This window comes from Alternaria burnsii (genome assembly GCF_013036055.1).
Source record: "Alternaria burnsii strain CBS107.38 chromosome Unknown 746, whole genome shotgun sequence".
In the NCBI taxonomy this organism is placed as follows: domain Eukaryota; kingdom Fungi; phylum Ascomycota; class Dothideomycetes; order Pleosporales; family Pleosporaceae; genus Alternaria; species Alternaria burnsii.
Genome location: NW_024066109.1, coordinates 2,327,798 through 2,354,779, shown reverse-complemented (window position 1 = coordinate 2,354,779; position 26,982 = coordinate 2,327,798). Strand labels below are relative to the sequence as shown.

General features: G+C 51.5%; 9 protein-coding genes across 9 annotated transcripts; 3 read left to right on the top strand and 6 right to left on the bottom strand.

Annotated features, from left to right (window-relative positions):
• Positions 1 to 21: 21 nt before the first annotated feature.
• GT037_003346 (3-(3-hydroxy-phenyl)propionate hydroxylase) lies at positions 22 to 4,322 on the top strand (the record flags this gene model as incomplete). The annotated part of the gene is made up of 6 exons (XM_038928393.1): positions 22 to 45; positions 95 to 116; positions 781 to 849; positions 908 to 1,054; positions 1,170 to 2,520; positions 3,077 to 4,322. The coding sequence occupies 6 exons, from the start codon at positions 22 to 24 to the stop codon at positions 4,320 to 4,322; spliced, it is 2,859 nt and encodes a 952-aa protein (XP_038789671.1).
• A 1,358-nt stretch (positions 4,323 to 5,680) lies between these two features.
• Positions 5,681 to 7,477, bottom strand: GT037_003345 (uncharacterized protein; the record flags this gene model as incomplete). Its single annotated transcript, XM_038928392.1, has 5 exons — positions 5,681 to 6,338; positions 6,393 to 6,775; positions 6,833 to 7,122; positions 7,176 to 7,311; positions 7,361 to 7,477. The coding sequence occupies 5 exons, from the start codon at positions 7,475 to 7,477 to the stop codon at positions 5,681 to 5,683; spliced, it is 1,584 nt and encodes a 527-aa protein (XP_038789670.1).
• Positions 7,478 to 8,749: 1,272 nt separating this feature from the next.
• GT037_003344 (uncharacterized protein) lies at positions 8,750 to 10,609 on the bottom strand (the record flags this gene model as incomplete). The annotated part of the gene is made up of 3 exons (XM_038928391.1): positions 8,750 to 9,843; positions 9,899 to 10,039; positions 10,066 to 10,609. The coding sequence occupies 3 exons, from the start codon at positions 10,607 to 10,609 to the stop codon at positions 8,750 to 8,752; spliced, it is 1,779 nt and encodes a 592-aa protein (XP_038789669.1).
• Positions 10,610 to 11,588: 979 nt separating this feature from the next.
• On the top strand, positions 11,589 to 15,162 carry GT037_003343 (uncharacterized protein; the record flags this gene model as incomplete). The annotated part of the gene is made up of 6 exons (XM_038928390.1): positions 11,589 to 11,622; positions 11,667 to 12,975; positions 13,609 to 14,201; positions 14,251 to 14,492; positions 14,559 to 14,956; positions 15,072 to 15,162. The coding sequence occupies 6 exons, from the start codon at positions 11,589 to 11,591 to the stop codon at positions 15,160 to 15,162; spliced, it is 2,667 nt and encodes an 888-aa protein (XP_038789668.1).
• A 21-nt stretch (positions 15,163 to 15,183) lies between these two features.
• Positions 15,184 to 17,313, top strand: GT037_003342 (uncharacterized protein; the record flags this gene model as incomplete). Its single annotated transcript, XM_038928389.1, has 1 exon — positions 15,184 to 17,313. One exon carries the CDS (start codon positions 15,184 to 15,186, stop codon positions 17,311 to 17,313), a length of 2,130 nt encoding a protein of 709 aa, XP_038789667.1.
• A 1,066-nt stretch (positions 17,314 to 18,379) lies between these two features.
• Positions 18,380 to 20,314, bottom strand: GT037_003341 (uncharacterized protein; the record flags this gene model as incomplete). Its single annotated transcript, XM_038928388.1, has 1 exon — positions 18,380 to 20,314. The coding sequence occupies one exon, from the start codon at positions 20,312 to 20,314 to the stop codon at positions 18,380 to 18,382; it is 1,935 nt and encodes a 644-aa protein (XP_038789666.1).
• Positions 20,315 to 21,731: 1,417 nt separating this feature from the next.
• On the bottom strand, positions 21,732 to 22,997 carry GT037_003340 (uncharacterized protein; the record flags this gene model as incomplete). The annotated part of the gene is made up of 2 exons (XM_038928387.1): positions 21,732 to 22,575; positions 22,624 to 22,997. The coding sequence occupies 2 exons, from the start codon at positions 22,995 to 22,997 to the stop codon at positions 21,732 to 21,734; spliced, it is 1,218 nt and encodes a 405-aa protein (XP_038789665.1).
• A 1,165-nt stretch (positions 22,998 to 24,162) lies between these two features.
• Positions 24,163 to 24,793, bottom strand: GT037_003339 (uncharacterized protein; the record flags this gene model as incomplete). The annotated part of the gene is made up of 2 exons (XM_038928386.1): positions 24,163 to 24,440; positions 24,490 to 24,793. 2 exons carry the CDS (start codon positions 24,791 to 24,793, stop codon positions 24,163 to 24,165), a joined length of 582 nt encoding a protein of 193 aa, XP_038789664.1.
• Positions 24,794 to 25,250: 457 nt separating this feature from the next.
• On the bottom strand, positions 25,251 to 26,313 carry GT037_003338 (uncharacterized protein; the record flags this gene model as incomplete). The annotated part of the gene is made up of 2 exons (XM_038928385.1): positions 25,251 to 26,000; positions 26,056 to 26,313. 2 exons carry the CDS (start codon positions 26,311 to 26,313, stop codon positions 25,251 to 25,253), a joined length of 1,008 nt encoding a protein of 335 aa, XP_038789663.1.
• Positions 26,314 to 26,982: the final 669 nt, after the last annotated feature.

Sequence of the window (26,982 nt, the reverse complement as noted above, 5' to 3'; positions counted from 1 at the left end):
GCTTAAGATATTGCGCACACCATGGAGGGGACATTCCTCGTTTGGGTATTACTTGACGCTTGTGGCGTGATTCAGCGTGTTTAATCTGTCGTAGTACGGAGAGGCACAGTACAGCGGTACGTCATACCTAAGCTGTACGTAGGAAAGCTCCTGTTAGTCTATATTAAGTAAATGTAGTCTGTACATAGTCTAAGCGGCTGTATTACAGTTGTAGTTTGTGCTTGGAGTTTTTTTTCAGTGCTGCTGTACGTACAACACTAGTATTTAACCTGTACATACTTTATGATAGCTTTAATTGTACCGGTTTACTGTACCGTGGACAGGCTGGCGTGTCTGCTACATACCTTGAGCCATGCTGAGACGAGTGCCAACCGAAAGTCGGACGATATGACTACTCCGCGTCAAGAGTCGGACGCTGGACACGGCGGACAAGAAACGTCTCTTGGTAGAGGCTGGTGTTGTAGCCAAAAGGCGCTGGTTAGGCTTGACGCGCAGGTGCCGCGGCTCAATCCTTATCTTATCAGTTCACCCGCGAGGGTCGCGTCCCACCCCATTCTTGCTTCCTTCGCGACAGCACCTCCGATGCGGCCATCTCCATTGAGTCAAATGAGGTCATGCATGACTAATAGTATATGATTGTACTCTTATCAATGGAGCGGCTGTCCTTTGCCGTCTCCTATATGGACGGAAACCCCATAAAGCTTATTGCGCGTCAACAGGGCCATGCCTGAGCTTGAGGAAGCTTGTCATACGCCAGAACTAGGCTCCGCCGTCGTATAGAGGATATGGCGACTCCTGAGCCACCAGTAGAGTATGTAGATGTACTCGTGGTAGGTGGAGGACCGGTGGGTACGTGTAGCTCCAGCACCCATCGTGTACACACCGTCGTACTAATAAGTACTCACAGGCCTCATAACCGCCTACCAACTCGCACGTAACCTCCCCCAACCTACCCACCGCATCAAAATCATCGAGCAATACCCAAAATCCTCCCAAGACAACTATGGTCGTGCCATCACCCTCTTTCCCCGCAGCTCCGAGGCAAGTTATGACTGTGCGAGATGCATATGAGACATACACTGACTTCATATCTCCACATCTGTAGATGCTCGACCAGCTTGGTCTTGCTGATTCTCTTGCGCAACAGTGTTTTGCGTGCCGCGAGACAGTCAACTACGACAAACATGGCAACGAGGTCGAAGGAAGAGGCTGGGCGTTCATGCAGAACATGAAGGACACAAGATGGGACTTTGCACTGGTGCTACGGCAAAAATACCAGGAAGAGGTGTTTAGGAAAGCGTTGGCGAAGGAGGGCGTCCAACTCGATGCGCCGTATACACTAGTGGGTATTGAGGTGATACAAGGGGTTGAGATGGGTGGCCACAGGGTGCTGGCTACCATCGAACATGGCTCGACCAAGGCTAAGAGCGTGGTCAAGTGTCGATATCTAGTCGGTGCAGACGGCGGTCGATCATTTGTACGACGAGCTATGAACATCCCCTTTGACGGCTCCTCGAGCGAAGACAAATGGGTTCGCGTTGACGGCGTCATCGAAACCGACATCCCAAAGCCCAGAACCTACTGCGCCATTGAATCACCTACTCACGGAAATGTCCTCTGGGCAGCGCTAGACCGAGGCGCAACGCGCATCGGCTTCGCATTCACAGCCGAGCGACAGAAAGTGTATAAAGTCTTCGACGAAGCTGCCGCCGTGAAAGAAGCCATTGCATCCGTTAAGCCATTCAACCTTTCATTTAAACAAGTAGATTGGTGGACTATCTACGTCGTCGGGCAGCGCATCGCCCGTTCCTTCTTCGTAAACGACTCTATCTTCCTCGCCGGTGACGCATGCCATACGCACAGTTCTGGCGCAGCGCAAGGCATGAACACCGGTATGCACGACGCTGTGAATCTAGGCTGGAAACTCTCCCTCGTCCTCCGGGGTCTCGCTAAACCGGACCTCTTGCATTCGTACGAAGCGGAACGGCTGCCTAACGTACAGCGGTTGATCAATTATGACAAGGATATCTCGCGCCTCATGACGATGCAGTTGCCAGAGGGTTGGACGGGTGATCCAAATGCGGATCCGAATGAGATACTGGGTGTAGTGATGGCGGAAGCGGCCACGTTTAGTAGTGGTTTGGGTATCTACTATGAACCGGATTCTTACTTGAACCTTACGCAGAGTTCGGGTATATCGTCGGTGCAGCCTGGTCAGCGCGCACCAGATGTCAGGCTGCAGAAACCTGCGACGTTTGAATCTACGCGACTGCAAACCGAGACACCGAATACGGCAAGATTTTATGTTGTGCTTTTCGCTGGAGAGGTGGCGCGCACGAAAATCGCTGTGGCGTCGTTTATGGCAGCGATCGAGAAGCTCTCTTGGCTGAGTGATTCAGACGCTCCGGTATCATGCCTTTCCATTATCGCAGGGCCGGGTGGGTCGTCAGCGTATGAGACATTGGGCGGTATGCCGTTCGGTCGCGTGTTTTACGATGAAGATTGTAGTGCGCATTTGAGGTATGGTGTTGCAGCTGAGAAGGGGGCTGTGGTGGTGTTGCGACCCGATGGGTGGGTGGGTACGACTGTGGAACTAGGTGAGAGTGCGGGGGAGAAATTGTTGAGGTATTTTGGGCAGTTTTTGGTTGCTGCTGCGGGTAGCCATAAGGTTGAGGCGAAGTTGTAATGATGCTGCGGAGTTGCAGTAAGTCCTTTCTGACGGGGTAGCCTGCATGCTGCAGCTGTTGGTGATCACGTTCTGCGCGCAACTACGAGCCTATGGAACCGGCCCCCACAGAGTCGATGAGCGCCATCTGCACAGCCAGCACTCAATGCATAAGCTGTTTATCCGCGAAGTTTCCCGCAATTGTGCTCATCCAATCGCTTGTATTGTGCGGCACTATTTTGAAGGCCAATGTCGGTTGTCCAAACATTCGAGGCTGCTGCGTATGTATTGTCCTTGGCAACTGAGCCAACATTTTTACAATCTGGGCAACCCCAGCCTTGTCTCGCCAGTCATATTGTCTTCTTTTCCTTCTCCTTTCTTTTGTTACGCCGCGTTTCCCTTTTCAAACAGCGTCATGGCTGAGCCTGCCAGTCAAGTGGTGTCTGAATCTAGTGCAGCAGAGAGAGAGTTTCTTAAAGCTGCTCAAGGAGACAGATACAACTCCCGTTCTTGGAAGGATTTGAAGACAAGCTCCCATTTCGAGGATTGGCAGGGAGTCGAAATGTTTCTGAGGTCGAATGATCGAAGAGATCACGTTACCCACTTTCTTAGAGTGCCAGTAAAGGACGGGACAACATCGTCGATTTTCAAAGACAGACTTGAACATCTATTGCCACTCGGCTCACCAGAGATTACAAGCGGCCATGACAATCATGCTATGCGAGGTCAAATCGGTACTGTCAGCGTGTTGGTGGAGACGCCTAGTCATTGCATGCCGTACGTGTATCTCTCATTGTTACAGGAAAGGTCTGAAGTATCGACGGTAGTGTTGGTGTACGCAACAGAGGATGATCCGACGGACTGGCTAGATGAGGATGACAGCCAACCGTCTTTTACTTTGGTCTACAAGCTTTTGCTTTCGTACATGACATCCGTCATTGGAAAAGCTAAGAGAATCGACGCAAAAATTCGCCTCGTAGAAGCGGCCTTGGAATCAAGAGACATGGCCAGTCTGAGCGACCTACTTCACCAACTAAATGTTATCAGCCATGAGATCAGAGCCTCCAACTTCGAGCATCAGGCGCTTTTCAGTCGAAAAGCTGCCATATGGGTATTTCCCGCTATGGAGCGCGCAGGCCGCAGTACATGGGGTCACCGGCTGCGGGAGATAAGTGATTCGATGGAAGCTTGGCAGCCAAGCAAGCAGAAAGAACGCATTTCGGAGCTGCGCATACATACCGATGATGTTAGGGACGAACTGCGTCAAAAACGAGAAGAAGAACGGCAGAAGCGGGAAGACGCTCGGCAAGAACGAGAAGAAATACGAGCAATAAAGGAACAAGAGCGTCTCGACGAGAGCATAAGGATTGCCAAAGAGACGAAACGCGACAGCCGTACTATGCGTGGCATAGCTTGGGTTACCATTGCGTTCCTACCCGCAACGTTTGTGGCCTCATTCTTCGGCATGAATTTCTTTAATGGCATTGCAGGAAACGTTCCATTCGACGACGCAAGTCACAATGTCTGGCTTTTCTTCGCAATCGCCGTACCAGTTAGCGGCGTTGTTCTGTTTACGTTCTACTTTTGGGACGAGTACGAGAGGAAGAAGGATGAGAAGAAGGTGGATGGAGAGAGGACCTCTACGATCAGTTCGTGAAGACAGCACCGGGAAACCAGTGTATCATGGTCATGCACCCTACATCGCGTTCGGGCAACACAAGATATTCCTCTATCAGGTTTCTTCGTTCTCTAGGAAGCAGCTTTTGTTTCTTTCTCTTCGTCAGACTATCAGACCCTTCAACACGCAGGTCAGTCATGAGCCGAAACACACAACACCTCGCTCGCAGTCACTACATGAGCTTTTCACCGCCGCAACAGCTCTTGTAGCATTCGGAGGGACACCATTTTACGACATGTGGGTTCTCTTTCTACTTTGTACATATAGTGCGCGTTCAGCTCCTCAACAGAAGATTTAGAGAATACTATCCGAGCTTCCGCTAGAACGAATGATACCTGTAAGAATGGAACTATGTCCCCGAAGCAATCATTCGTAACCTGTTCTTACCAACCCCGTCCGACTAAAGCAACATGAGAATGAGCTTGATATGCTATAAAGGGCACGCTGCTCATACAGGGTAGTTTGTGAGAGCATGGATGATGGAACGATGATATGTATCAGATGAGAGGGGATAGCAGAGCAAGGTGTAAGACATGCAATGGTAGTAATCCCAAGGATACTGCAAGAGAACATAACCCACTTGGGTAGCTTCAGATTTTTATGATCCTTGCCCATGCAGTAGAAGGACATGAAACAAATAACAACGGCCAATGCCTTACCATATTCGCACTAGCACGTACAATTAACAAAATATGTTTTATGCGGAAGGGCAATAGTACACCGCGGAAATTCCCCAAACAGGCCACCAGGCACACACTGTGGAGTATGATCTACCGAGCCGAAGTGGGTCGACCCACTTCACCTCAACTCTCTACACTGGTGTAGTACTGCGATTCATTATCTACCGCGGCCAACATTTCCGGATAGTAGTGCGGCAAGTGGGCGAGAACACGCCGGTGCGCGGGTGTCGGATGGCTTGCTGTCGCCACTTTCTTGGCCCCTTGGCTTCTACACCGCGGAGCAGTTTTGATCTACATTTCGCGAGGAGTTACTGAGTGTTGCGTCTCGTATCGAGAGTGGTCGCTTGCCAAGAAGTGTTTTGTAGGATGCGCAGATGGTGGGAGCATCGCGTACAGTTGCTGTGTGCGCGCAATCGCGAAGCAATACCCTAGTAATCCGATAACATGCAATTGATGAGCTACCTATTACTTCCAGCATCTTCACGATATTTGTGCCGAAGAGAAGCTCTCAAACGAGAAGTATTGCAAGCACAAGAAGTAAGAGCGTGTCGCAAGTGCAACGACCTATCCCAAGAACGAAGGTGCCATTCCGTCCATTAAAAGTAAAGTAATATTGGGTATTCCGTATTTCGTAGATCATGAAAACTCGCATTCTAATCAAAGCCACCTCCGCGTATCCATCGGTGTCCCCTCTTTGGGGTGATACGGCGGCAAGGCTTGTATCTCCGACGGATGCGGACTCCCCCTGTCAACACTATACTCGCTCTGCACCATGATACCCCCCAACGGCGACCCTACAACGGGCGACGGCCCAGCCGCCAGCGGTTGAATATCCTCATTCGACTTGAACGACCGATCCAGCGATCCGTCCGACGAACTTCGTGTTGGAGTACCATTCCCAGTCTCTACAATACCTTCCTTCGCTCCCTTGGTGACGCCCATCTCATACTCGTCTAGCCGGACAAAGTCTTCCTTGTCGGCTCGACTCAGCCTTAGGGTGCTCAGTTGAGAGCGATCGGTTTTCGGTAGCCAGATGCGGGATTTGATGTCTTTGCTGCCATTGCTTTGCTTAGACTTTTTACTACTGATTCCAGAGTTCTCTTCGTAGTAGTAGTTGTTCGTCTTCTGCTTCGGCCAGATGCGTTCGCGGATCGAGCGTTCCAGTTGGCGGATAGCGGGCAGGCAAGCGACGATGGCACCAACTTGAGCTTCAACAGTAGACCAGTATCCGATTGGTAGGTAGTCCCAGGTAACATTGGTCGTTTGGGCAAACTGAATCATGAATTTTAGTCGGACGATGCTGACAATGGTTACACTAAATATTTGTTAGCACACGCCCAAGGTGAAGTACGGATGGAATTGAACATACAAGCCTCCACCGAGGAACATGAGCATGATGCCGAACTTACGACGGCGGCTCATTTTGAGCTGGCTGAGTTCCCGCATGGGTATAGTAATGACGATCAGATCGAGGATGATGTTGACTGCGGCCGATGCCCAGGCGTCGGCGTTGAGGTTGATGCATTTTCCGTGGTGCTCGCCGTCCCAGCGTTCCCAGGCGATGCGGATTGGAATGCATTGCAGCGTGGTCGCTGTGCCGAAAGCGATGATGTACATGATACAAATGACTATTGTGACATAGATCCAGCGTCGAAGGCCCTGATCAGGAAATATGCGGAGGTAGAAAAGGAGGATAGCTATCTTCGTCAATGCCACCGAAACCAGGTATAACAGTTCAGTGTAGTAAAAGATCTAAATCGCACTTTCGTCAGCTCCAGATCTCAGTATTCGGATACTTCAACAACATACCTCAAGGATCTTTGTAATGTTTTCAAAAGACACATACCACATATCTTGTCCCAAGCCGATTTGGTTCAGAATGTATGCGCATATGGAAAGTGGGACGACGAGTATGATAGCGACAGTCATCACCCAATCGTCCAACCCCCAATTTCCTCCAAACCAGGGAAGACGTGCAACAACGCGTAGGACGTAGGCCACCAAGGCTGATATTCCAAAGACCAACGTGGTAATCGTTCCTTGTATCGTCTTGTTACGAATTGGCGTGTTCATCATGTCTGCGAGAAACCTCTTTGCCGCTAGTTATTCGATTAGCGAATATCTGGAAACAACAGAATGATGAAGAACTTACTCAGTGCTTCTTTTGGCTTACAGCCAGCTAATACGCATTTGGTGAGGTCATCTAGAAGCGTCTCGTTGGCTTTGATACAAGCAAAGTCTGTGAGCTCGCATGGTGACGCCGTGACGATTGTCAATGTGCATTTTAACTACATCTTGTCAGTTTTGAATCACAATGTATTGACTCGGTTGGCGTACCGCGCATGGAGGCAGGTTCTTGACTGCAAGGGCGAGGACGTCAGTTCCATTCTGACTTTGCGCAAACGACAGCAGTGGCGCAAAGACGAGGAACAACAATGCCGAGAAGAACTTCATATCGAAAACCGCATGAGAAGGCGCCGTACTCCGCGTGCCGTTTTCCAGTCGACCGTATGAAGACAAGGCGCTTTCCAAGAAGAGGCAGTACAGTCTACCTCGGATGCGAAAGAGGAAGGAGGAGCAAGGAAACACGATAAGCGAAAGCAGTTCGCATGTGAACATGGGCTCTTCATAATCCCATATGAACCAGGATATGTTATAAACAGGGGGGCTGAATGCTACTATGCGCGGCAATCAGTAGCACAGCACTGTCAAAACTCCTAGTCTCCGCGCGCAAATCAAGGCGCCGTTAGCATGTTACAAGCTCGTAGTAGTGGAGCTGCCGACTTGGTCACGGAGCAGACTCCATGAGGCGTACCACGCACTGTTGCCATTATTCGGGCGCAATCGGCAGTCTACGAGCTAGACTGTGCCCTGACTTTAGTTCGCAGTCGTGTGCCGCAGCTACGGCAGAATCCACGTGGAGCTTGCGCCCAACGAGGGACTAACCCTCCGAATTTTGCCTCTTGCCATGGCTTGATACGTTGGATGTGTCGTGTAGATCGACCTACTCTGAACATAAGGTAGTTGGTACAGTCGAATGTGGAAAAGGGCGTTTGGAGATGACGTGCACGAAGTAGGATTCTCGGGACCGGTATGTGTGAATTCACACATATTCACAATAGTCATGGCTGTCGCCCTATTAGGTATCACGAGGGATGAAATTCAATGCGAACCTGATCCGTTGCTTAGACGTGACGATCCCTCTGGCATTTCTCATGTCGCCACGGGACTCGCGTTCACTACACATGACGGCTCCAACCCAGTGGCTTGGCTAGCGGAGGAATCCTCGACCTGCAGCAAGACCGAACACGACCGGAGGTATATGAACCCGGTGAAGAACGGTATCTTGTGGCTTGATGATGGCAATCGTGTTTGCGCAAAACGTGGGTCTTTCCCTGCATACTAAAATTAGAGTTTAGCCCCGCATGTAGATCTGCCTTAGTACAGACTTTAATCACGTCCAGAAACACTAGTGCAGTCTGCCGACCACAGTCGCTGCGATAGAACCGACTCTTTTTGGGCGCGGCAAATGCAAGCGCCGTTGATAGAAGGATAGGCGAGTCTTCGCGAACCTGTCTTTGCACAGTGCTCTAGGGGAAGTTTGAACTCTATATAATCTAGTCATCTGGTTCTAGCTGCAGTGACTTACATAGGGCCGTTCAGTCATGAGTCGCGCATTACACGCGATTACAATCAGGCCGCCATGCAAGTCTGTAGTGTGAGGCATTAGAGCTCCATCGCTTCTTGTTGATCATACTCCCTATTCTTTCCTCCCTTCTCGTCCACTCTCGTGAGATTCACCCTGAAGGCCGACAATTCCAGCTTTCTGAAGTGACCATCTTCTTGCTCATCCCAGAACGCGACTGCGTTCAAGGGTATACCTGCATAAGAGGACATGTCCCAATCATCGATGCAGAAATCATCCGGCGGCCCACCTCCACGCTCCTCAACAAACATCGCACGCCACTCCTCGCCTCGCTGTGTCTCCTCGTCGCGATAGAGGAGTGTGGGACTGAGTTGTGCGTAGTAGTGCTCCGGCGCGCCATCTTTGACAATGGGTGATTCGAAGACATCCGTTCCATTCGATATCCAGGTTGTGACAACAAGACCGCGGTGGTCGGCTGTCAGTCTCACCGTAGAATTCAGTTTTGGATCTGCAGCGCTATACGTGCCGGCGTAGCGATCACTCAACTGCCGGATGGCAATCTTCTCGGCTACTTGTATCATGGTCGTCAAAACAATACTTTGGATTTTGGCAAAGATCTTGTTGGGGCCGGCAATCAGAATGGTAATCCCTAGGTCGTACTCTGGAACTGACATAATGATGGAAGTGTAGCCTGGCAATCCTCCGCTCTTGGATACGACGCGTACTGTGCGATTGGAGTCTGGGAGTATGCGGTCTGTGGTGAAGATCTCCCATGGCATACCGTAGAAACTATTGGATCCGTGGGAATGGGAGACCGGGTGTAGCCAATTGATCGCGTGGGTAATGGCATTGAAATGAGTCAAGACATAGCGAAGGTACTTGGACAAGTCACTCGAGGAACTATAGATGCCGCCCGTGGGATTCTGAACACCCTCTTGCACGTCCCAGAACTGTGGGCCCGCCGGAATGACGCCAGCAGAGTCGGCGGGTTTCGAAAGGGTGCTGGTCGACATGTTCAGAGGCTTGAATATGGCTTCATCGATGTAAGCTTCGTAGGTACGATTCGATACCCGCGAGAGAACGAGACCGAGTAGCTCGAACGCGAGATTAGAGTAGGAAGATTTCTGGTTGGGCGCGAAAAGCGGCGCGAGCTTGTTGACCTGCTTAAACAAATCTAGGCATTCTGCAGTCAGCATTCGGTCTCGACGATCGGACGACGAGACGCGAACCTCTGGCCGTGCAAGGCGTCTCAAAATTTGGCGAGTACTCATCACAATGTGGCAACCCTTTCCGTGAGACATCAGGCGGTAGGCCCAAGTAACTCGGATTCAGCTTTTCGTAGTTTTGATTGATCAAGTCGCCTTGAGCCCCTAACGGAGGGAATCAGCATGCGTACCTTCTTCTGTCTGGCACCCATCAAACAGATTGTGCTCCTTGTCAATTGGCAGCTTACATTCCCGCGGAAGGCCGCTCAGCTGGCTGGCCAAACTACGCAAGGTGATGTCCTTCCATGGTATGCCCCCATCCGATTTCTGTCCTAGTTCTTTGAGATATGTATTCACTGTCGCATCTAAACTCAAATTACCGGCTGCGTGCTGGTACAATATGCCGAGGACGGTGAAGGTCTTTGTTATGCTGGCGATACGATACAACGCGTCGCCGTTGACTTCGGGGATATCTGGACGAGAGGCGTTGCGTTCGCGCGCCGTGTTATGATACGACCATAGGGTTTCCTCCGATGAAGTTATCTCGACAGAGAACGAGCTTCGAGCATGTATTGGCGCTGCCACAGCAGCCGTAAGTGCTGTGTTAATGGATTCGAATGCTTCTTGAAGCAGAGGATCGCGTACATTGTACTCAGGCGGCGGATGCGCAATATCAGGTTCGAAGCATTTGGCACCTGCCAAAGCAACAAATAAAAGAGAAGCCAGCAGCATCATGTTGGTGTTTGAAGCTTGTAGATTCTACATGGTGAAGCCTACACCTATATGTGGATGCCTAGCTTCGCGACGCACTCCCCGCGCGCATAAGAGCTTGGGCCGGGTTGACATCATTGTCGTGCATCCTCCTAACTTCTTACACTCTAGCACGATACCTGCGTCTGTCGCAACCTTCGCATTGTCACCGCCCTTCTGATCCGTGGACGCTCTTTGTATTCTAGACTCACATCGATGTTGCAAGCAACGTACGCGTCGACGCGCTGCCGGTATGGACACCAATTCAACACGCGGACGAGACTTGCCCCAAACTCATCCTTCCTGTGATCACATCGCGCATAGCAACCTAAACTTCAACCATTTTGAAATGGTTTGTGTGTAATTGAGCTTTTCTACCGCCTGTAGTGGTGCAACAGAACCATCCTTGGACTACTCCCAGCAATAGCCTCCAACATGGACCCAGCGATATCCCAACCATGATGCATGCGTTGAATGCGAAATTTAATGCATTTGCGCGGGGCGACGAGGCTTCGGGTGGCCTTTGTGTCAGCCTTGCACTGCCCCGCACATTCAGCTCAGCAGCATAGCTTCGTAACCTCGAGCGCCGTTATCTCTTCACTTCCTTCTTGACACAATGCTCAATGTCGCAGAGCATTCGTCCATCGTACTGATAGTCCCAGAACGACTCAACCGAGATTGCAAGACGGATATAGTGGCCGAACAAATCTCCCGTAGGCCTGGAAGCACAGCAACCCGAACGAACCCAATCACCAAGCTTCAGGCTGCAACCTGCCGAGCATCATGAAACATCTTCGTGAGCCAGAAGATTCTGAAAACAATCTTGCGCGAAGGAAGTCCCCGCGACGGACTACTCAGTCACTTTTCAAACATTCGCCTCTAAATCTTAAGACGCCTTCCATCCGACTAGTGCGTATCCACCCAGACCCGTCTTCGGACGGACACACTCAATTGGAAATTCGCCATGCCTCGACTCATAGCACCTATATCTGTCTCTCGTATGTATGGGGAGAAGAACAAACCCTTCGCTGGATCAGATTAGGCGGACGACGCGGACGACTCTTCCAGGTCCGTCAAAACTTGCATGCCTTTTTGGCATCAGCAAGTAAGAAGCCGCATATTTGCAGCGAGTGGCTATGGATTGATGCATTGTGTATCGACCAGTCGAACAACTCTGAGCGGTCACACCAAGTGCAACAGATGGGGCAGATATTCAGTCATGCGATCAAAGTAATCTCCTGGCTTGGTGACGACGAACGAATTGCACAATTTCTCCGCGAAAGCTCCTCACCCCTCAGCTTGGATATGGTGTATCCTCAGCACAACCGCCCGGGTATGTCGCATTTTTTCAAGAGTGATTATTGGGATCGCGCGTGGATAACCCAAGAAGTCGGTCTGGCGCGCTCGATCACCTTCATGGCATGCAACGAGGAAGTCGACCGATGGCAGCCGCCAGAAGAGAAAGGAGACGACGCTATGGTACCTCGCAATCCTAACCCGGTGTACTCTGAAAATTATTCGCACAGATGGAGGGGTAAGAGTCTTGTCTACCTAGTTGAACTCTTTTTCTACAAAGAATGCCATGATCGTCGTGATCGCATCTTTTCTTTACTGGGCTTGTGCGGCGAGGGTTCAGACCTTGAGGTCGACTACGGAATCTCGCGTACCGATCTGATCATGCGAGTCTTGCAAGTATGCAGCAACTCCTTCTGCCTTTGCGCGATCAACATGCTCGACCGGGTGCTAGGTTTGGGAGAGTCGAATGCAGTCGTGTTGGAGCAGCAGTCATTCGGAACCCTCTCCTTGTCCATATCCGATTCTCCGTACTCTGGTGAAACAATAATACTGGATTCCCTTGGCAGAGCCATCGGAGGCGGTTATCCTTTGGCAGTCTATGTGTCTATGCCCACGATTTGTCAGTCATATTCGGCTTACGTCTACTTAAACATATACCCGAAGGCTTGCTACGGCGCTCGAGAAACAGACGATAGAGTTACTATGCATCACTACAATTGCGATATCGTTCTCAGGAGGTCGAAAAGCTCAGGTGACGAAGAACTAGGGCAGAGTGTACGTGGCTGCTCGGTTAGCTACGACCGAGACGCACAAACATGGGACGTCACCTTTCCCTCTTTAGTACTTGTCCAGATCGCATACTCGAGTAACTACGGTACTCTCTGCACAAGAGGTAGTGGTGCAGACTCTACTTTCATGGAAACTCACAACGAGCCTGTACTGCGCATGTCTTCTGGCAGTGATCTGTACATAGATGCTCCTGGTTTGAGCCTTCCGATTCCAGAAAACCCACCCCGGCCGTCACTCGAAAGTTTGCGCAGCTTCAAAGTGCAACCGTATGTTGATGACAATGGTCAATCTCGGTACTGCGGAGTTTTCGTGTATGATCGAGAAGATGACAAGGGTGCATCCTAAAGGTTGTCATGCAATCATCAAAGACAAGTACTCTTCCTCGAACTCTCTCACATCGTTCATCAGTCGACGCATACAAAACGGACAGGAGATTGTGGATGGTCAGATTTCACCGACTGCTCGCTAAGATGCTTGCATTTATCCGCAAGGAGTTGTGCCGAGCATGCGTTCTTTCGGTGCATCTCGCGCGTACAGCACCATATTAACGATCCCTTCATCCGAGGGCATGGCTATATGAGAGCCCCACAAACAACGTGGAGTTGTATGGTCGTTTGACATCAAGAAAGGAGATGATCGGACGAATTGGTATAACTTGACCAGTACAGAGTGCCGTTGCAGTGCGGCAGTGGTTCTTAGCGAAAGGTTAGATGATTAGAACGCCAGCCTTCATATCCAAAGGATTCTTACCTACATTATCTGCGGGTGGTTTAGATCACGAGATCACTTCAATTCGTATTGACTCAACTCATGGCCTTTGATCCGAGAGACTCAGCCTTTAGTCCCTCTTAAGCCCGTCATAAGCGTCGTCCCATCATTTCGTCACCGATATCTTGCAGTCTCATCACGAGCATAGGCACCGAAATGCGCACCACTTTCTTTACGATCTTGACTTTGTCAACCACAGTTGGCGGTACACCTCTGGGAAACAACTTCGAGAACCTCGTAGACATCCTTGCTCGGCAGACAAACACAACATGTCCAACTACGCCAAATCCCATGCCCAAAGCAGCCGCCTTCTCCTCCGTCAAGACCATGCCAGATCCCTTCCTCTACCTCGATGGTAAAACTCGCGTCCAAAACAAAGACGAGTGGCTGCGATGCCGCCAACCTGAGATCCTCAAGCTCCTCCAGGAATACCAATACGGCTACTATCCAGACCATTCGCAAGAGACGCTCTCAGCAACGCGCAGCGGCAATACCTTGACTGTCAGCATCGCTGCAGGAGGAAAGACAGCTAGCATCGCCGCGTCGTTGAACTTGCCAAGCGGAAGCGGACCATATCCTGTGGTCATATCGATTGGAGGCATGGATACGAAGAGTTATACGAATGCGGGTATAGCAGTAGTCACATTTGATTATACCAAGGTTGCAGCAGACAGCAACAGTAAGAGTGGTTCGTTCTGGACGTTGTACAACGGCAGGGATATTGGTGTGTGAAGTGTTTGCTCTCTTCTACTGCATACTTACGGTTGTTATAGGAGTCCTGACTGCGTGGGCATGGGGGTTCCACCGCGTCCTGGACGGCATCGAACTCGAGGTTCCAGAGATTGACGCGACCAAGTCTGGGGTCACGGGCTGTTCCCGTCTGGGCAAGGCTGCTTTGGCAGCTGGCCTGTTTGATAGGCGTATCGCTGTCACTATGCCCATGTGCTCTGGCGTTCAAGGCGCGGGACCCTACCGCTACAGCTTGAGCGGACAAGGAGAAAATTTGGAAAACGCAGTGAGTACTCGCGTCCATAAACTCGCAGCGACTATCAAGGAACTGGCGTACTGACAAGTTTTGAAGAAATCTGGAGCTGGATGGTGGACCTCCTCCGGCATCTCCCAGTTCGTCGGCAAATCCACCCAGCTACCCTATGATGCGCATACTATTGTTGCAGCCATCGCCCCGCGCGCAGTCATCCTGTCGCAGAACGCCAATGATCAGTTCACCGATTCCAAAGGCACTGCTCAAGTCACGTTTCCTGCGGCCAAGGTTGTGTACAACTGGCTGGGTGTGGGTAAGCAGCTGGGCATGAGTATACCGTCTGGTGGACATTGTGATATGAGCGGGTACGCAGACATTCTGCCTTTCGTACAACAGGTGTTGCAGGGCAAGAGCACGACGAGGAACTATGACGACTTGAAGAACTGGAAGGCTATGCCCGAGGCTTATCCTTGGGGCAGCGATGTGCCAAAGGGGAAGTGAGTAGGAGTATTCAAGTGACACTTTGGACCAAGAGTGATTTCTGCACGATGCATGCCGTGATCCGAATGCAGCGGTGCCATGTGGGGGCGATCAAGTCGCTAATCTGCCAAGGCTTGGGCGCGATGACGTACCCCGCGTCGCAGGCGCATCCGCCGCGTCCACCATCCACCACGGCCAACCATGGACTCGAGACTTGACTTGATTATCTTCGCCCTCGCTAACCATGTCGACGACGAAACCGCTTACTCCCGCGCAGACACACGCTCTCTTTGACATACTGATCCACCACCAAGTCTACGCTGAAATCGAAGCCTTCAAGTACCCCTCGACCATCGACCACTATGGCTACCCCTTCCGCAAGGCCGACGGCGTGCAGTCGACGAGCCCGCTGCTCCAGAACATGCTCAACAAGTTCGCCCTCTGCAACCCCGCCATACGCAACTTTGGCGAGAGCTGGTGGTCCGACAAGATCCAGACGCTGGTTGCGAGGATGGCTGAGGCCGAACTGAGCGAGAGTTACGACAAGGGCGCCATTGGGAGCCGCAAAGCGCTGGCGACGGCGGCGAGTAGCATTGCCGAGTATGTCGCCAGAGGCATGCTGGGCGGGTATCCAGCGGCCAAGAAGAAGGAGAGCAAGAAGGAATACGACACGAGCAAGCCCGAAGACGTCATACAAGGCTTCGAGGAGCTGGTCAAGGACGCCATATACGGAAATGCTCTCGACGACCTGTACGAAAAGGTCAAGGCAACCCCGCGGCTCGAGGACCATTCCAGCAGTCTGCAGGCAGCCCACGAGTATATGCTGTTGAACGCCGCATCCTTCCTCCACCACGTCTTCGTCATGTCGCCCGACGGCCAATACCTCGTCCGCCTCGTCGAGAACCTGCACCGCCTCATCCCATACACCGTCATCAGACAGACATTGCGCGTAGGCAACGCAGCCACCATGATCAACGGCATGGTCAGACTCGTCCTGGCCAAGCTCTCCGTCACAGCCATGACCAACTGGATCGGCCTGACCAACAACACCAACGACGGCATGAACCTCTTGCAGCAAATCATATCCACCATCCTGGCATGGGACACGACCGAGTTCCAGAAGCGAGCAACCAAGCTCGAATCCTCACGCAACGCCCCCGACAAGAAGGTCTTCAAGGCAATCAAGACGTACGTCTACGCCTCGCGCGACAAGCACGAAGCAGCCCGCAGCCAGTCCGTCTCTGAGCAAAAATCCATCGCAGCCGTCATCCTCGAAACCTCGGATCCGCCTTACAAGGTCGACGCCGACACGCTCAACGAACACCAACACAGCGTCGCCATGGAGTATCTCAGCACCTACCTCTCCATCCGCGACCGCGAAGAACTCACAAAAGTCCTGTGCAAATCCAACCCTGACGTCCTCACCTCGACCATCCGAGACGCCGTCGCAGCCATGGACCCCGTCATCCGCGACATCCACAACGCCGTCGACCTCAGCGGTACCGTCACCGACGCCGAAGCCTTCATCACCGATCTCATCAAGACGGCCAAGCCGAAAAAGAAGGGTACCAAGAGCCGCGAGACGAGCAAGTCGAGACCGAGTTCTCCAGACCCGGCGAGTATCTTGGATCAAGAAGCGAGCGATGCCCCTACTGTCGAGGACTTTGTCCAATTACTAAAGAAACATGCACCCTCGATGCACAAATTCTTGCACCACGTCACCAAGAATGCCCCCCAACTCGCGCAGGATTACCTCGTTTATGCCAAACGCATCTTTTCTGAATTCCGCGTTGATGACGCTGCTGCGAAGCAAGAGGAAAAGGGCGAGGGCGGCGCAGGGAATATGACGGCGCCGCTACACTCGTTGTTTGAGACGCTGGGTAAAGAGAAACAGGAAAAATTGAAAGCGCTTTTGGATCAGCATGAAGAGCATCTCCAGACGCTGAAATCTACTAGTCAGACGAGGCTGGAAAGTATCATGCGGCCTTCGTCGTCGTCGTCTTCCCAAAGTAAACCAAGTGCAGGGACGACACATGGTCCCGGTATGTATCTCTCGAGATGGAACGCCCTGCTGGATTCTACCCTCATCTCCCCTGCGACGATTCATGGGCCTGTGCGGAAAGGGTGGGAGGTCAAAGGCGAGTTGGATGGGAAAGGGCTGAAGACTAATTCTACGTTGTTGGACAATAGTAAGGATAGGAAGAGGGATAGAGTGAGTGCCATGATGGCGGATGGGACGGGGGATAAGACGGAGAGGAAAGAGCGGAGGAGAGATGGGTTGGAGGAGGAGAGTATGGAGAGGGTGTGGGAAGGGATGAGGGAGGGGTGGGTGGGCGTTTGTCGGGGGTTGGAGATTATGGGGCCGCGGGAGTGAAAGTAGGGTTTGTGGTTATGGTTTCTATTGTAGACTCTTTTCTCTTCCTTCTTCTTCTTCTTCTTCTTCTTCTTCTTCTTCTTCTTCTTCCTTTGGTTCCTTGCGGACTTTTTGTTATGCATTGCATGAGGGTTTTAACGCACGGAACTTGGCATATATATGTAGACACTGAAGATGAACTTGGGGACGGGATAGATGGATTGTTATCACTTGTTCCTTTCTTTCCAACTTTCTCAGATAGAGATATGATTAATATCCAGACTTTTGCTCTTCATCTTCCTATCTAACCCAAATTTTGAAGCATGGTTCTAGAGAAAGGTAGGTAAGTAAGTCAAGTTCGGCAAGAACCCACATTGGAAAAAAAAAGGCCCATGCGATGCACACAACAGGGAGTCAGGGGCCTACATCGTTAGTAGAAAGCCGGCGCGACATTCTTCTTCCCGTTTCCCCTTTTGCTTCGCTCAATTCGGGTCCCGCGCGGGTCCGCGCGTTCGATTCGGAGAAAGACTTCTCTCGGTCGGCTTCCTTGCAGTATGCAGATCCATTTCTAGCCCACCACACCTCGGATGTCCGGATGTTAGCCGTTGCCGTTTCCGGGCGACCCATCTCGCAAATAGCCCTTGTCATGTCTTGGAACATCATTCCTTGAATGGGGACTGATGATTATGATGACGGTGACAAGACATGTATCTCGTGATCGTGGCAGGTTCGCGATCTCGTGTTCAAGATGCACGCGGCGGGCGGATTGAGAGAGACGATATGGCGGAACGACTCGGATCTGCTGAGGGTCTTGGAATGGTTAACTTGTGCTTTGTCGCATGTTACAATCGCTGTTCATCGATAACATGGAGATATGTATACAGATCGATGATTAAGGTTGCTGTCCAACAAATATTGGTATCTCTACTAGACTAAAAAAAAGACAATGTGAATGGTATCTCGTTAACATGTCCCAAACGCCAAAGCCAAATCGCCAGGAGAGAAACGCCTCTAGCCCATCTCTCACTCTCTCATCTCCAATGTTTATACATGCAACATGCTCAATCCATCGGTACGTACCATGAAATCATGCCATGACAAACTTGCCCATTGCTTCCACATCCGGTATCCTGAACCCAGCTTCTCCATCGCTCCAAGCCACAGTCTCCACACTAACACACCACGCCACAACCACCATCCTCGCCACAAAAGCCACCATCTCCACACTCAACGGTAGCTCAGCCTTCAGCACCTGCTCAACCTGTTTCGCCAGACTCCTTTCTTTGCCGCCGCCGCCGCTCTCCTCTACTGGAAGCGGCGACAGCACACTTGTCTCCATAACCTCAGAGAAGGTGCTCGAGCGATTCGACTGCCTCCTAGGACTACGCCGCGAGGAAGAGGTAGATTGGCGTTTTGCTGACTTGGCAGGTATATCGGGAGTATCAGATACCACCGATACAGGAGAAGTGATAGTCTCGACGCTGCTCTTCCTGCGCGCAGCAGACGAAGAGTGACTAGCAACAGCAGCTTGGTATGCAGATCGTATTTCGGCTTTGGCCGCTTCTTGCACTGCTGCCAGGACATCCTGCGATTTAAGATCCGGGACCAAGGCCATGAGACGTTCGAGCAGCGTGGTGTACCGCGACACACGCGCTGTCTTGTCGGCGAGGGAGTCGGGCGTCGCTGCATCGCTGGCCAATCTGCCAAGACGCTCGCGCTCGCGGAACAGGAGCCCGGCGTTTTGGGGCTCGTAGAGGGGGCCGAAGATGTTCAGGTGCGGAGCGTGGCGGTGCACTTTGTCAATGAGTTGCTCTAAGCGCTGCAGTAGGCGGGCGTGGGGGAGGCCCGCGGATGCGATGAACTGGACTGTTCTGATCAGTGGCGCTGATGCGAGGGGCGCCAGGCCACCAGAGAATGGGAGTGCTGCTATGGCGTCTAATAGTGTGTTTGAGGTGTGGACTTCGGTTGACGTGGCGAGGATGTGAAATCTGGGTTCGCGCGAACTGGGGAGAGATGCGAGGAATTTCGATTGTGCTGTTCGTGCGACATATGGATGAGTGTAGAGAGAAGCGCCTGCCTGTAGCGCCTCGAAAGCTTCGTCGGTGATGAGGATGCTGTTCACGCCAATCTCATCTTGCGAGTATGGGAGGGAGCCGGCTGCGAGGTGCTTTGCAAAGAGCGTTGAAACGCTTGAGCCTGAGGCGTGCCGTTGCGACCTGCTGCGTCTCTGTTGTGTGAGTGTGACTTGGTGTTTGGCGTCTGTCATTGGCGTAATAGCTATCGAGATGCCGTATGCACTGGGTTCAAGCAAGGCGTCCGTGTCGGATCCAGTACTCAGTTGACTTCCGAGTATTATGGATAGCGATGCAAGCTCCCCAGAGGTAATCTTCACACTCATCCTTCCATCCTCATACTTTGCTGTCTGGCCCTCCTTCATCCAAGACCTTTGTGTAGCTTTCTGGGCATCGTCATCGCGCAGCCCACTTCGCATTGGTACTAATGCAGTTGCCGGCCTCTTCACAGATAGGCTTCTAGCCAAACCCATCTCAACCACCGACAGATCCAAGCTCTTCCTCGCAGTCTTGGGGCTAGACTCTCCTCGCTTGACGTTGGACATCGATTTCGACCGCCCAAGGCCCCCTGCAGGCTTCTTTGCTCGCCCAAGGAATTTCGTCATGTCTCCGGTGTATGACGATCGCTCCGAGATCGGTCGGGATCGCAATTCGGTTGCGAATGCATCGTACAGGTTTTCGAGGGGTAGTTGTCCAGGATGACCTTGGAGGTTGGCAAATAACGCGGAGAAAAACAAACCCTCATCCCCGGCTTTTATGATGCCCGACAGGTTTGGCACCCAGTAGCGTTTGCTTGAATCTTGCTTTGGGAGCAACAATCTTTTCCACGAGCTCGATATATGTGTGAGCTGAAGCTGCCCCTCTGTCTTGCCGTCTGTGGTAAACATGTCAGTTGTTGTAGTGGTTTTAGCCTGCTTGTGCTGCAGGAAGAATCGTGTAACGAGTGCCATGGCTGCGACGAAAACAAGTCCAAGTACAACACAAACTGCGATAATATCCTTGGTCTGCATTCTGGATTTGGCGGGCGTTGTACTTTATACAAAATGTCGCTTGTTGTTAGTAGGCCGTTAGACCCTGGCCATTCTGACAGGAGGGTAGTCTTGTCGCCCAATCGGATTGCAGGGAAGTTGCAACTAATCCCAGGAATGCGCTTTCGGGCGACCTGGCTGCCGCTTCCTTCGTCAAGACGATCCCTGACGGTCAGGAGTCATCCATCAGCGCGAATCAGGCTTCCCTGTGGTTCGCACCATTTGTCAGAGATGTGGAGCGAACGAGGCAGTCATCATCTCCCAAAGACAACAGGCTGACCGCAAAGTGACAAACAAACGTGCACGTGTCTCGGTGTTTCTGCAGGGTTGCAGAGAATGTACAATCGAAGCGTCTGGATGCTTGGTTTCCTAGACAGAAGTGCGCTGTCGAATGCTGTCTCAAACATCCTGGCAGTCCAATGTCGCCAGTCAGATCTGAACGTGATTTCCATTGTGCAGATCTTGACATCCTCGCGACCCCACACGTCGATTCAAACTTTGGCTCCACTCGCCTTGAGACTCTTTCTGCCCTGCAGGACGAGCATCGTGGCCAGCGGAGCGTCGGACAACGGCGAGACGAAGAGGGTCTTGGCGCACGGACCCTTCAATGATGCATTTACGCGCGAGAACGGGCTGGAATAAAGCGCCGGAACGGCCACAGCGAATTACCCTTTCTCATGTTTCAATGCAAAATGAACGACCGTGCTTGGCAGGCATTCCAGGCGAGCCCGGCGACGTCATAGGGTGTTGAGATAAGATGAGAACCTTCGAAGCTTAGCAGTTGAGCTACCTCCCCACTGGATGCAGGCACAGGGTAGCTCTCTCGCGACCCACACCCGCAGCGGTAAGCAACGAAGATTTTCCAACACTACCAATGAAATTTTGCACAAAGGATTGAGTTTTTGTCCGCAATCTGAAGCGCCTGTTCTCGAACTGCAAAAAAGCATCGTGAGCGGATCTTGCGGATGTTCGCAACCCGAAAGGCCCGGCGGCTTCAAGTCGGTCTTGCATGATGGACACGGAGTGGGAAAGCCACAAGATGCGGTCAGTCGCACATCCCGCAACGAAAACACCCCGGACGCTGCGTGGAAGGCTGTCATACGCCGTGACATGATCGGTTGGAAATTGGCTAGCCGCATGCGACAAGATTGACAAGATTGCTTCTTTGGTTTGTACGACTGATCAAGTGTGCATCAGCAAACGTCGTTTTGTCAGCGGTCAGCTTGTGGCTTTGGACGATCATCGTGAATCATCGGTGCTGTCCCGGGACTTTGTCTCAATACCAGTAGCTATAGATGTGGCTGTTTTTGAACTCCACTCGACTCGCCGTTTCCTGGTATTAGCCGTATGTCCCGATGAGTTCTTGTACTCTGAAGAGCCTCTTCTGCGACAGTAAGATAGGCATCTGATGTTTGAAGCCTAACAAGACGAACGTACGCATAGAATACATGGCCAGACACTGCCGTACCCGAGGTTTACACGGTTTGCTGTACAGAGGCCGCTGCAACATGGTAGGAATGACGGTTGTGCGGGCTGCAGCCGCACCAACAGTTGTTATCCAATATAAAACACCAGCCATGCCATTCCACACATTAGCGAGATCTGTGCGCTCCAGTGCCTGCAGCAGCAATTCGCTGAGATGGGTTGTGAGCAAGATCTGCCTGTCATGTGGCTCTCTGAGAGATTCAGCTGCCGCCCACAATAGGTTTTGGCTGGGATGAGCAGCGATGGACAAGGGCAATCTGCAGACGATGGACGCAGTGTAGATCATCGCGGTGAGGCGACATGCCTCATAGACCCAATCGCCAGTGCCTTGATGACCCGGAAGATCGGCTGAAGGGAGGAGTGCCAATCGTTCGCGTATTCCAGCCACCTTCGTGCTGTAGTCGGGACCAGTAGAGCTCAGGTAAGCAGCCGATACATCCGCAAGATCGCTTTCAACCTCATTCGCGGCGTTTTTCGATATGAAAAGATCAGTCAAGTCGCGCATATCTCGTAATAGATTACATATGGAAGGTGAGCAACGCTCGTCGTTGGGCACAGTCATGAAGTCGACTCTAGGACAAAATAATGGCGATTCTGGTATTGAGATATCGTCGTCTGCAGCGTAATCCAGTGGTTGCCATGATATCAGTGTTGATAGTGGCTTGGCTTCGCAGACAAGATCGCATTGAAAACAACACCTGAGAGTGGCATTAGATTGTAACCTCGTCGAGTGATGGAAAACCTACGATGCGGAGAGTTCTGCGACGTACGCCTTCTCGAAATTGACCATGCCACCACAAAGGGTGATCAGCTTTGCGATGCCGGATACGTGAATCCGCAGTATGCTTTCGTCGCACCTCCATATCTCTCCGGCCAACAGGTGCACTATGATGATAATGGTCGACGCGGTGTCATACATGTGGGAATTCTGAACTCGCTCTCTTAGCATGTGCATGATCTCGGCACGAACAAGTCCAGTCCTTGTGCTCTCGCCTGGAAGTCCCTCGAGCATGTCAAGCCAGTTGCAAACTAGGAATACTGCACTCAAGAGGACGTGAGGATGGGACATCATAGCAGGCACCCATTTCTCGACATAGGCTTCTGTGCCAAATGCCCGCATACCTAGACACATTAAGTTCCGTACTGGAATGAGTGAAGGGAGCATCAAAGAGACGGTGCACACTGACAGTTGCGCAGAAGGTACACGCTATCCAACCTAGGGTTCTCGAATTGAGGCAGTACCCTGAAAGGATCAACCCCATCCCCGATCTGGCAGAAAGTGGTCGCTAGTAGGCGTATCTTGTTTCCTTCCTGGCTCTCGGTGTATTCGTACTCTACTATCCTCCTGCATACCCTGGATTGAGATTTCCGAAAGCTTATGTCGCCGCTGGGTCGAGGTAATTGATCGCCATCAGATGCGGAAATCTCGCTTGCGTCTTTGAGCGACCTTGTCCTTGTTGATGCAAGGGTATCGACTGACTGCTTGTTTGTGTAATGAACAAGCGTCCCAAACGCACTGGGCACTGGAGTTGGGGTAAATGAGTGTGCTCTGGTGTTCGCAGGCCTAGCCTGTCCAGCGATCGTCGGCGCCAGTACCCTTTCGGGCCGTTTCGCAGTGGTCGTCTTTCTATTGTTTGGCTTGTTTCTATGATACCTCATCGCCTGGGAGCGGACGCTACGCCTAGCATCTCCATCTTTGAATTGTGAGGGATCCGTCGCTGTAACGAAATGAAGCGTAAAAGGTCCATCGCGCTTACCCCGGCGACGCGTCACTTTTGCTTTCATGCCGAGCGCATTCGGCAGAATTTTGCTTTGTGACGGGGATTTTGTACTGACAAGGGATGCAATACCAATGCAAGGTAGCGCAGCTGCAGCCTCGCTGGTGGACGTCGAGAGTGAAGTCATGGATGCAGATGTTATCTTGGTGCACCAGCGTGCCAAGAGGAAAAGTGGGGTCGAATGTCCTCTGTGATGTAGAAAGAGCACCTTCAGGCTCTTCACATCTTTTTAACTCTTCGCATCTATCAGCCAAGATTGAGGATACAGCATGGCGACCGATTTGGATGCTTACCGGTTGAAATCGCTTCCAGGGCTGGACCGCCACAGTGCATCCATCTACGGGTTTGTCGCCCCGCATCACCGGTACCATCTGCATCAGGATGCGTCTCGGGATGCAGTTCTTCGGAGGACACCATTTGTGGGACTTTCGGCTCCTCTCCAAGATTGCATGATCTTGTTGACCAACAGAAGATGCCTTGAATATCGCCAGTTTCTGATGGATAAGCTCATCTGCACGTCGACGATTTCGCTAATAGTCTTCCCACAGCCTTGCCAAAGTCAAACAGCAATTGCCATATTTCGGCCCCGTAGCTCTGTTTGGAGATACCGGTCTGACCCTGTTCAGCTATGAATAGAGGCTTGTCTTCTCTTGCACACCCAACCACTTCCAAGGACCTGCACTCGTTGATAGCAGCCGGCCGGATCGTTTCGCCGCCACCGAAAGCCCCCGCCATCACCATCTCGGGTCGCTCACCAAACATGTAGTCGCAAGGTAGATACGCCCCTAAGACCTCCGTCAGCGTTAGGCTTTCTTCCGAACCAAGTCCACACACCTCGGCTTTGGAGCTCCGCTCGAGCCTTCCTTCTAGCCTCGTCCCATCGCTCATGGTCGATCAAGCTTGGCGCCTTATACAGTTTTTGTGATAGTGTATTCGGACTGAAGGGCATGGGTAAGAGCCGGCGCACGTGTTTCAAAGCTTCCGATGCCTTTTCACCTTTGCAGAACATCCTGTACTTGACTTCTGGTGCGACATAGCGACCATCTGGCAGATCGTACAGTACGCGATATTGCTGTTCAGGTGTAAAAGCATCAATATCGCTAAGAAATCGCTCCGCCATGTAACCGTGGAAACTCATGGCGATTCGAGTCACGCTTCAAGTAATAACTAAGTACAGTTGTGAGGACCGCGCATTCGCCTGGGGAGAAAGATAGAACTATCATTTGGCAAAGCTCTTTGACGGCGCGAGTTCAAGATAAAGTGATGGTCGTTTGATCTCCTGACAGCATCAAACGGCTTTATTGCAAAGTATGCCTTACGACAAACGAGATACACGCACCATTGCTATCACCACTAGAAAGGAATAAACTCACATGGCACCTGTGTACGGCCAAGTTGCGACCTTGCATTGAAGAGCTTTGAACCTTGGACATGGAGCCAACGCGTCCATGTAATGTGACAGCCCACATCCTTGTCCTACATGAACGGACTGCTTCACATCAGTCAATACTCACAGTGAAAACTGATTTGCTCGTTATAAGAGATTTTCGCATTGCCGACGCCGTATACACATGACGCATCGCGAGCACCGGCAATCATTCCAGACTTTCCAACAATTTAGCAACCCTCTCATCCGCAACAGCACTCTTTTTGCGCAAATCTGTAGCTTCTCTGAGTGCTTTTACAAGCTGTTGACGTGACGAATCATATTCAGGGTTCTCAGTTCGTCGTGGCTGTTCCTCGGTCTTGCTCGAAGGTCTACCATTTTCTGTAACGGCTTCTGGATCCACATTCGATGCGCGCCTTGACGGCTGGTCTTGAGCCCGAGCTGTCTCAGAGTGCAAACCACGCAGCACATCCCATTCACTGATATAACTCTGGTCTGCAGCAACAAGGCTCGACAGTGCGTAAATGCCATAGCACAACGCAAGACCAATAACGTATACGATAAAGACAGCTCGGCTGGCACTAGGCCCAGCATTTTCGTCGAGATTGCGTTTCCATACGTAACCGAAGTATACTCCAAGGCCAACGAGAAATGCGTTCAAGGATGCTGAAAGGAGCATATTCGGGGCCGAGACAGTTAATACGGAAGCAGCTGAAGGCATGAATAGTTGAAGTGAAGATTCGACGGGAAGTAGCCTCATCTTCGTTGGATGAATCCACGCTTTGACCTCATCTGCGTGTAAACAACGCCCAAGTTTACGATACTGCCTTGTTGCATAGTACACGGCCATGGTTGCTGATACGAGACTAAAAGTAAAGGAGGCTCGAGCGACCCAATGTGTGTTACTAAGATCGGCCAGAGATAGCGCAGTGATGGCGATCTGGGCTACAATGGTGCCCTGTACAAGTCTAGTCAGTGTTGTGTACGGTTTCCAATGGAGTCCGGTCACTCACAGCAACAGCAATAATACTGCTGTCATCCTGAGCAAGCTTCTTGAATTCCATTGCGTCCAGTTCGTTTGAGCTCTGCAACGCTTGCAATTGGATTCGCCATACGTCGCGATCGCCAAATAGCCACAAGATAGGTCCTACGATCCCGTAAAATCTCAGGAAGAAAACAGCGACTGAAACCTTAGATGTGATCGTCCGCGATGTAGCAGAAACGAGTTGAATCACGGATGCCACAGCCCCAATGATGGTCAAAGCTTCCATTTTGTTGGAAAGTATGAAATAAGGATGAGTATACGCTTTAAAATTGTTGCCTAACGTAGGTGTACAGTATTTTTCGTTTGGAGTATGTGTCTGCGGCTGGAATGTTGCAAAGGCTGAGATGAGTACTGGAGGGCTGGGCTTTATGGCAGGCCTAAGGCGGGGCAAGCGTATCTAGGTATCTGAGAGCATGCGTCAGGATGCAACATGACTATTTTTAACAATCTCTGCTATTGGCGTGATGCCGACGGCTGCATGTAGTGAAGCCAGCCTTGGAAGTGTCTGGGAATGCACTTCTACCTCGATACGATACAGTGTAACTCAACGGCTTTGTGCCTACCTCTTATGATCAGCACGTCCATCGAATCAATAGGCATAGTGCCGAGGCTTTTACGCTACTGTATGTAAAGTACAGCTTAAGCTTGGTGTTCTACCAGGCGTGATTTGGCGAGCGGCCAGGTTAGTCCTGTGTGCGGGGAACCTGCTGGAACTCACACCCAGCAGCCTAAATCGACCTGCAGAGCGTACAAACATAACCTCCGAGATCCGAAGCCCCCTCATATGACTGGAATTCCAATGGGGATACGTTGCCGCACGTAAATAGGGGGCACTAAGCAGAAGAGCGATAGTCCCTACCTAGATATCAACGGAAAGTCCAACAGCACGCCCAAC